General features: G+C 35.2%; 1 protein-coding gene across 1 annotated transcript; it reads left to right on the plus strand.

Moving 5' to 3' along the window:
* Nucleotides 1-7,218: 7,218 nt before the first annotated feature.
* Nucleotides 7,219-9,482, plus strand: LOC131633497 (uncharacterized). The gene is made up of 3 exons (XM_058904210.1): nucleotides 7,219-7,866; nucleotides 7,940-8,887; nucleotides 8,970-9,482. Exons 1-3 carry the CDS (start codon nucleotides 7,219-7,221, stop codon nucleotides 9,480-9,482), a joined length of 2,109 nt encoding a protein of 702 aa, XP_058760193.1.
* The last annotated feature ends 1,172 nt before the right edge of the window (nucleotides 9,483-10,654 follow it).

Raw genomic sequence — 10,654 nt, forward strand, 5'->3', positions numbered from 1 at the left:
AAGCCGCTCTCAACAATCTGCTCCCAGAAGCTTAAACAATGGTTTGAATTATTATGCACATCTAATACACCACCTTAATTCAAATGCTTCAAGTTCTTCATGCCCAAGCTCATCACCAACTTCTTGAACACAACATTTATGATCCCTTTTGCCAATAAATCTGCAACTTGTTTTTTGCTTCGACAGTATCCCAACCTCAGGTTGCCTTCACATTCCAGATCCCTCAAGTAATGAAACACCATCTCAATATGTTTGCTCCTCCCATGTGCAATGGGATTCTTGGCAAGGTTAATGGCCGAAACATTATCAACCAAGAGTGTGTCAGCTTCTCCAACATTCTTATCCAGCTCTCTCAATAGATTCATAAGCCACACGGCTTGGCATGCACATAACGACGCAGAGATATACTCGACCTCACAAAAAGAGAGTGCAATCACTGGTTCCTTTTTATAACATCAAGAGCTTGGTGCTTCTCCAAACATAAAGACATAACCATCCGTAGACTTCCAATCTTCTTTATCTCCGCACCAATTGGAATCAGTATAAACGAGAAACTCACATTTTCTACATGTATCTTCAACAGAAAAGAGAACTCCGCAACCAAGAGTTCCATTGACGTATCTTAGGATCCTCTTAACTGCTTCCAAGTGAGACACCTTCAGTCTCTCCATGAATCTACTCGCAATATCGACACTAAATGTCATATCTAGCAGCGTATTGCACAAGTAACGTAATGATCCAATCAATCTTATATATTATGTTGGATCCATATTTTGCTCATTATCACTTTTGGACAGCTGCAACCTTGCTTCAGTTGGTGTATTGGCAGCATTACAATTCTCTATATCACACCTCTTCAATATCTCAAGAGCATATTTTTTTTATGCATGAGCAGTCTCAGTTTTGACTTGTGGAACTATATGCCAAGAAAGTAAGTCATAATCCCAAGGTCACTCACTTCAAATTCATCCATAAGCCCACTCTTGAACTTAGAGATACCTAATTCATTGCTGCTTGTGATCAACAAATCATTAATATTTAAGAAAAGTATAATCACATCTTTTATCGCATTCGTCTTCACATTGACACCATGCTCGAAAACACATTTCTTGAAGCCAACATTGACTAGGAAACCATATATGCATTTTCTTCAATGTGTAGACCCCTTCCATTTTGATTTGTCACAACAAAACCGGGGGGTTATTCTACATAAAATTCCTCCCCAAGTGGACCATTTAAAAACGTGGATTTCACATCCATTTGATACATCAACCAATTGTTGCAATTTGCAATGCCAGCAACTAGCCTTATGGTTTCTAGCTTAGCAATAGGTGTAAACACCTCATCAAAGTCTATACCTTCTCTTTTCAAAAATTCCTTCCCAACTAGTCGAGCCTTATGCTTGATAATTTCACCTTTGGAATTTGCCTTCACTTTATAGATCCATCTCACACCGATTGGCTTATTTCGTTCCAGTAGATCAACCAACCCCGAAGTACTATTTTTTTCAATCGATTCTAGTTCCTCTTTCATCGCACACACCCACTTTGAATCACTTAATGCATCTTCCGTGCTAACGGGCTCAAGTCCGGCCATAAGTGCAAAATGAACGAAATCGTCGTCATCGTTGATTTTGTTATCCTGGAATACTTCACAATCTTGGAGTCTCTGAGACAAACCTTTTTGTCTAGTTGGTCGTCTACACTTTTCCCCTGATTTCGGCTTCAACCGGTTGTTGTCCTGTACTACCTGCAACCTGATAATTCAAATTTTTGTTGCCGTAATCAGTTACAGGATTCTGGTAATCGGTGACACCTTCTGCAGAACCAGTTCCAGCGGCTTCTGTATTCAGAAAATCATGCTCGTAACCGGTTAAGCCATTTTGATAACCGGTTACAAGACCTGTCAAACTAGTCCCATACCTGCTAAACTACTTCAGTTCTTCAACCACAACATCCCGACTGATCTCAATCTTCTTGTTTTCAACATCATCAATTTATAACGTCTAGTAGGATGATAATCAACGAGCAAGGTCTTTTCACCCGTGTCATCCAACTTCTTTAGAAGTTGACCCAGAATGTGCTTAAATGCTATCAAATCAAAAAACTTTCAAATGACTCAAGCTTGGTTTAAATTCAGATCATGCCTCTTTTGGAGTCACCTTATCAAGCTTCTTTGTATAACACCTATTCAACATATAAGCGGCTGTAGAAATGGCTTCATGTTAGAACATAGTTTGGTTCTAATCATATTTTAGTGTTTTTATGATAACAAGCAAACAAATTTTGTATAAAGCAAACATGGTACTCTAATCATATGGTCGTAATTTCAAAAGATGTACCAGTACCAGCAATCAGAACTTGAAGCTAGAGAAACACAACGCAAGTCATAAAGCAACTTCTGATACTGCACGCTGCAAACATATCTACAACAGAAGTTGAAGAACAAGGCTGAACAGAAGATTATAAAGAATGATTCAAATTATCACCGCTGAAAGCAACTTCTGATATTACACCAGAACACCGTAAACACATTCACAACAGAAGTTGAAGAACAAAGACTGAACAGAAGATTATGCAGATTGATTCAAATTAAACCGTTGAAAACATAATCATTAGCAAAACGGCTGCAACACTCCAAAAGCGGAATTCCCAAGGTTGATTGAAGAAGCTATCTACATGAAAATCCTTGGAGACAGCAAAAGCAAAGACAACACGCAAACCATTTAATGCTGAATACAAGCTTTTGAGATAACGGTCAAAAATTCTGAAGCTATATATATACTCATGATCGTTTGAAGGAAATACAACGAGCGAAATAGAAGAAAACAAGAAAGAACACACAAGAACACTGCAACTCTGATAAATCATCAAGTGTGAAGAAAAATTCTCTGAAGCTAAATTTTCTTATTCATATTCTGAGTTCATCATTATGTACTTAATCTTAGTGAAATATCACAGTTGTGATTACAGCTTTTTAGAAGCAAAACAATACATTGTCAACAGAAGTTACGTGGTAACTGAGTCCTTGAGAGACCAGTTGGGTCAGGAGTCTCAAGAAGTCTAGGACTAGTTGAGTCTTAGAAGATTAGTTAGTCATAATCAGTTAGTTTATGCGGGATTGTTAGTCACCATCAGTTTGGCTCGTGCATTGTATTATGAGTCACGGCAGTTGGTCGTGCAAGTGTAATCAGGTTCTGATTATAGTGGATTAAGACCTCTGTTGAGAGAGACAAATCACCTTGTTGAGGGTGGACTGGAGGTAGCCTTATTGAGAAGATGAATCAGGATAAAAATAACTGTGTTCTGACTATCTTTCTTTCATAAAGTTTTTTTTTTTTAAACACACTTATTCAACCCCTTCTAAGTGTTTTTTCAACCTTAACTTCACCCCATAACTCATTCGTTCCGTTTAACATACTTGAAACCATGTGTAAGAACAAAATTAATTTTATATTTGACTTTGGTTTTGAATCTAATACACCCGTAAATAAATGTATTGGCGTAATTAATAAATTGATTTGGTTTAAATCAACATGTTCGCGGGTACCACCCTTAAACACCCCATATATAGTGACTAGAACCAAACAATACCCAGCTAGAAAAAACATTCAATCCACTAGCTCTTGTCATTGAATTTGAACTTCCTTTTGGTTTTATCTGTTTTTTTGGATTTTTCATCTATGAACAAGCTAATTATGTCTAGGCCCCGCCCCATATGTGGACATACTAATAATTTAAAAGCATGATAAGAGAGTAGTCTTTAAACTCAATAAATAAAAAGCTTTGATTTGTCGTTGTAATGTTCCCAAATTGCATTATTTCGTAGGTCCTATACTACAATGAAGATAGGTGTAGTAGGGTATATTGTGTTTTCTTAATCCTACTCATTAAAATTTTAATATGTTGGTATAAATGTATTTGTAATGGTTGTTTTATTTGGATTAAAAATATTTTTGTTTCTTATAAATATTTTAAAATTTGTTTTTAGTTTTTATTAAAAAAATAACTATAAAAGTTTTATGCATGCAATTTTAATCTATGTTATTTTTAAAAAATTTTAAAATTGTTTAATTATTCTTTAATTTTTAAATTTTTGAATATTTTTTTATGTACGTTTAGAATACTGCAAAATATTTATTTACCAAACATTAAATTTTTTTAAAATGAGAAGAATCAAATATAAATTTTTTAAAATTTCAAAAAATAATTATAAAAATAATAAAAAAATCGACTTATAAATCAAATTTTGATTTTTTTTTTCAAGAAACTTTTTTTATAACGTTCCGAATATGTCTGCAAAATAATCATTCAAAAATACACATTGATAAACCAAATGAGATTAAAACTATGTGTTTAATAATTTTGTAGGATCAAAACATGTCATTTTTATTTATAAAGACAATAAATAAAATTTGATAATTTATAAGAACTAAAAATATATTGAATCCTTTTATTTATAATAGGATTTGAAATCATTCAATTTCAATTTAGATTTTGGGTCCCCATATTTTATTTTCGTGTTACTCTTATAGTGGAAAATTTAAATTAATTTTAGTATATTTAAAAGAATTTTTTTTACATGAAAATTATGACGGTTTATACAATGTCTTGTTTGTCAATATTACGTCGGTTTTTTTTTTTTGACTAAAAAGATATTCATTAATTCAAATTAAAAATACATCGATCATTACAAATTTAAGATCGCTAAAAACTGAAAAAGGTGAATCTGCAAACAATCTCGTAGCACCTAGGTTAATAGCATGCAACGACAACATGAAAGTGCCTACAAATATGACAAAATAAAAGTCACCAGAATATTCATACTTCTGGATCTGCAACATTGACGCCCAAGTCTTCCTCAGATCTGCAATGATTTGAAATGAATGTGTCAATTTGAACCAACAAACACCGTACTAAGACGGGAAAACCAACTAACACCGTACAAGACGATGAAAACTTAAAAACACACAAAACAAGAAGCAAATCTGTATGGATAACCACTTATTTAAACAAAAAGAGAAAGAAAAACGGTGTTGAGGGGGTGATTTTTAGCCAAAAATGGCCAAAAACCACCCCTAAGATGGAAGAATGAAAAGAGAGAAACGTTGAGAAAAACGGTTTAAAATCACGTAATTTGATGCATATTGTGTACATTTTATATGAGGATTTATTTTTTATGTGAAATATATGACATTTTAAATTGCCATTATTTTCAAATGAAAACCGCCACAAAATAATATGTTGAAAATGGAGGTTTGCACGGCATTTACTTTTAAACTGCCACTATTTACCTAACGACAGCAAAATATATGGCGTTTTTGTTAATTATGACCATCAAAACCGCGATAATCTTCACAAAATAACCGCCATAATTTACAAGTTTTTTCTCTTTATGGTGAGAGATAAAGAAGGATGGATAAATTATAAAATAATAAATAAAAATATGGTGATCACTAGAGAATTTGAGTAGATGGATGAAAACACAAACATAAAAACTCTCTTAATCAAATTCTTGTATTAATTGATTATAAAGAATTGCATTGTTTGAGTTTATTATAACTAACATATCCTAGAGAAAAAAATTGATAGAAAAATTAAGAAAATTTAGCTACTTTTTGTATATGATAGATTGTAGTAATTAATTTTTGTGTTCTCATTCATTTACAAAGAAAATATATTTATTGTTTCGTTGTTATTATTTATAATATGGGAAAGCATAATTATGAGATAATCAATTATATGTTGATCGGGTATTTAGCCATCATTATTCCTTAATATACTTTGTTCTGATTAATTTTAACTAATTTCTTATTAAATATTGTAATTATTATTTATTTAAGTTTTTATTTAGAACTTTATGTTTTTATGTTATATTTAAATATGGGTTAAATACTATTTACCCCCTGCCAAATTAGCGAGATTCGGTTTTCCCCCTTATTAAAAAAAAAATTAGCCTTTGCCCCTTAACAAAAAAAGATTCTCCAAAGGGAAACCTTATTGAGGGAGATTCCATCAGACCTGCCTACGTGTAATGGATCTTCTTGCTTATGTGGCTGTTTGTGACACGGTGGCAAGGTCTCCTCATATTTCTTCATCCTTATATACATAATCCCCCTTGCAATGTTAGGGTTAAACATTGTTAGAAACTTGAAATGGGGAAGAAGAAGCGTGCTTGTAAGAATAAGGTTCCGCCACCGTCAAAGGCTAACAAACTGCCGTCACAGTCCAAGCAAAGGAATAAAAAGGAAAAGGAGCCGGTAGAGTCCAAGAAGGAGAAGCAAGTCAGGCATGCAAACAAGAATGAAGAAGGAGGAACCTCCGTTCGTGATGAGGAGGTATGTGTAGCTAGTCTTTCGTTTTTTCAGTTAAGATTAGGGTAAATGTTGGGTTTTTGTAATGTATGATTATTCTGATTTCAGTGTAACGATAAGTTCAATGTTGTACTCCAATATGGTGGGGAGTTTGTGTTTCTGAACGACGGTTGTACGATTTATAGAAGTGGTATGTCGTCGTTAGTTTCGGAACTCCGTTTAGAAGAGTTTACATTGGATAGTATACATAGGTTGGTGATGGGTTGGGGATATCGGGAAGGGACATATAGAATCTGGACTCTAATTCGTGAAATATGTGAAGATTATTTTCATATTAGAAAGGATGACGATTGTTATGACTTTGCTGCATATAGCTGTGCTAATCGAATAGATGGGGAACTTTTTATAGAGCATGATGTTGTAGATATGGGAGCAACAGTAAGACTTCCTAGGTGTGTTAATGAGGTTGGTGAGATGGAAGGAAGTGATGAAGATGAGGTTGAAGGGCTAGGTGATAGTGAAGATGAGAGGGCCACTGCGCTTGTTGATGGTTTTGAAGGGGTAGATATAAGTTTACCACAGAAAGAGATCCCAAAAGTTGCTGAATATGTTAGTGTTAGTAAAGAGAAACCTTGTGAGGAAGATGAATATATTAGTGATGAGTTGGAAAGTTCTGATCCTGATTTGTCTGATAGTGAGAAAGCTAAAGTCCAAAAGTTTGAAAAGTTCAAAAAGGAGCATTTAAATAAGGATTTTAAATTTCAATGGGGTATGGAATTCAACCCCTAGATGAATTTAGGTATGCCATACGTGAATGGTTTGTATTAAATGGGAGACAAATTACTTTTACCAAAAATGATAGCGACAGGGTTAGGGTGGTGTGCAGGGCGAATTGTGGGTTTTTAATGCTATGCTCCAAAGTGGGCCACGAGAGGACATTTGCTATAAAAACCATTGTAGACAAACACACTTGTGCTAGGGTTTTAGACAATAAATCTGCAAATTTAAGGTGGGTGGCTAAGATTGTTTTGAAGAAGATGCAGACCTCACAGGATGTCAGAATCACTGATATTATACAAGATCTGAGGCAAAATTACTCTGTATGTATAACTGTGTGTAGGGCTTGGAAAGCAAAACTCATAGCCAAGAAGATGTTGGAGGGAGATGCAGACAGACAGTATGCAATATTGAGGAGGTATGCTGCAGAATTATTAAGGGCCAGCCCTGGAAACACTTTGGCTATAACTGTTGAAAGGCCTAATCCAACAATCCCACCAAGATTTGGTTGCTTTTATTTCTGCTTTGAGGGATGTAAAAAGGGTTTCATTAAAGGATGTAGGCCCTTTGTGGGAGTGAATGGCTGCCATCTTAAAACAAAGTATGGTGGTCAGTTGCTAATTGATGTAGGGAGGGACCCTAATGATCAGTATTTTCCACTTGCTTTTGGGGTGGTGGAGACAGAAACAAAAGAAAGCTGGAAGTGGTTCTTGGAGCTGTTGATGAATGATGTGGGCCAGAGCAACAGATATGTGTTCATATCAGACCAACAAAAGGTATGTTTTCATGAGACTTTTTGTCAATAGAAATAGTTATTGTTGTGTGTTACTAATGTAATTCAACTTGCAGGGTCTTGTTGCAGTCTTTGAAGAGATGTTTGAAAGAATTGAGCACAGGGTTTGTTTAAGGCATTTATATGCCGATTTCAAGAAAAAATTTGGAGGGGGTGCACTCATTAGAGATCTAATAATGGAGGCTGCAAAAGCCACTTACTACCAAGGTTGGCTCCAAAAGATGAATGAATTAAAGTTGAAAGATCTTGATGCCTGGACATGGTTAATGGGTGTTCCTCCAAAATCATGGTGTAAGCATGCTTTTTCCTTTTACCCTAAATGTGATGTACTCATGAACAACATATCTGAATCATTTAATGCTACCATTTTAAGTGTAAGAGACAAACCTATTTTGACCATGTGTGAGTGGATTAGGCTGTATTTGATGAATAGATGTTCTGCCTCATCAGCCAAGCTAAAAAAATGGCCTCATAAAGTAATGCCTATACCTAGGAAGAGGCTTGATAAAGAAGTCATGCTAAGTGGGCACTGGTTGCCCACTTGGGCAATGGAAGAGACCTTTGAGGTGAATCATTCATATAATGGTCAGAAGTTTGTAGTTGACATTGCTAAGAGAAGTTGTAGTTGTAATTTCTGGGAGCTAGTTGGCATCCCTTGTAGACATGCTATTGCTGCTCTATGTTTCAGACAACAGAATCCTGAAGATTTTGTAGACAATTGTTATCATAGGGACAAGTATGCCATATGTTATAGTTTTGCTATAAGTCCGATAAATGGTGAAGAAATGTGGCCTGAAGTAGAAGCTGATCCAATAATGCCCCCCATGTACAAGAGAGGTCCTGGCAGGTCTAACAAATTAAGGATTAGAGAGTGTGGAGAAGAAGGTGCTAGAAGAAGGAGATTACCAGGTGTGTCTTATAGGTGTACCATTTGTGACAAATTTGGTCACAATGCTCAAACTTGCAAAAGCACAACTCAAAATCCCAATGCACTTAAAAGAAAGGTATGTCTAGTCCCTATCACAACTCAAACTGTTTTTTCAACATGTATGTGAAATTAACAAATGTTGTTCTTCATTCATGTAGAGGAAATTTAAATTGGATGCTCAAACTGCTGCAACTCATGAAGATGAAACTGGTGCAAGTCATGTAGCCCAAACTGCTGCAACAGATGGAGTTCAAACTGAGGCAACTCATGAAGTTCAAACTGAAGGGAAAACATTTGGACAAGCTGAACCACAAACTCAGGCTGCACAAAATGTTAATGATAATGCAGAGAATGGAGCAACACAAGAACCTGCACTGACACATCAGACTGATTTTTTTGGAGACATCACTGATGATGTGATCTCAAGCCTGCCAGACTTTAACTCTACCCAATGCTCTGCTGTTGATGGAACCTCACAAAGGAGAGGTAAGAAAAAGATGTCACCTACCAAGCCAATCAAGAGGAGGACAAGTGAAAGACAGAAGTTGTTCTGGTTTAAAAAACCAATCACTGGCCCAGGTGCTAACTCTGAAGAACCATTATCATTAACTGATGAAGAGAACAATGTTGAGTCAAGGCGTGGGAAGAAGAAATTGAAGAAGAAGTATTAATTCATGATTATGTATATGTCCTAGTTATGTATAATGCTAGTGAACTTCAATATTTTGTTTGTCATTTGTTTATGGTACAATGATGATGTATTTTGGTACAATGTTTGTACAATGTTATGCATTTTGTCTGTTAAGTAATTTTATGGTACAATAGTTGTGTGAATGCTAAATGTATTTTCTCTAAAAGGAGAATGTCCTGCTCAACTGGTATGCTACATTATCAACCAAAATTTTCAACAAATTATAAGACTTTAATGAATCATACTAAATCACATTAATTGAACAACCAAAACACATTACATTGCATATAACTTTAGATTACATCTTTTGTCTCAAATATGAATTCATTACATATATGTGTACATTACACCAAACAAAAACCAAGACATGAACAATGCCACTTTCAGTTGGGAAATGCTTCTCTTCAAAACAGCCTGCTTCAACTTGGTTTTTTCCAGAATTCCTTCCATCAACTTAACCTTCATATTTGCCAATTCACAGTCATTGCATAAATGTTCCGAACTGCTGATTTCGTCATCCCAAATAAAAAACTCACAACTATTCTCCATCTGCAATTACAAAACAGCAATCTTAAACCCAACTTTTAGTAAACCCATTTAACAAAAAAATGAAATAACTAAAAACTTACTCCTGCATTCTTGCACTTCCAGAATTTCCGTCCGTGATTCTTGAACGTCTTAGCTACCCACATCTTCATAGGACGACTGCATCCACATGTAGGGACCTTCAAATTCACGTTGGAGATGTAGGAATTGCAGCTACCGATACTTTTACTGGATTCCATTTCCACAGGTGAGGTTATGAAAGAAGAAAGGATGAAGCAACTGGAATCACGAAGAAGAGATTGTTTAACCCTAAAATATGGGAATAAACCCACATTGAAGGTGAAGAAATTGAAAGAGCAACAATGGATGAAATCAGAATGAATACCATCGTGAACCCTAAATCCCAAATTATATGAGGAGACCTTGCCACCGTGTCACAAACAGCCACATAAGCAAGAAGATCCATTACACGTAGGCAGGTCTGATAGAATCTCCCTCAATAAGGTTTCCCTTTGGAGAATCTTTTTTTGTTAAGGGGCAAAGGCTAAATTTTTTTTAATAAGGGGGAAAACCGAATCTCGCTAATTTGGCAGTATTTAACCCTTT

Source organism: Vicia villosa, unplaced genomic scaffold (assembly GCF_029867415.1).
Source record: "Vicia villosa cultivar HV-30 ecotype Madison, WI unplaced genomic scaffold, Vvil1.0 ctg.001130F_1_1, whole genome shotgun sequence".
Classification (NCBI taxonomy): domain Eukaryota; kingdom Viridiplantae; phylum Streptophyta; class Magnoliopsida; order Fabales; family Fabaceae; genus Vicia; species Vicia villosa.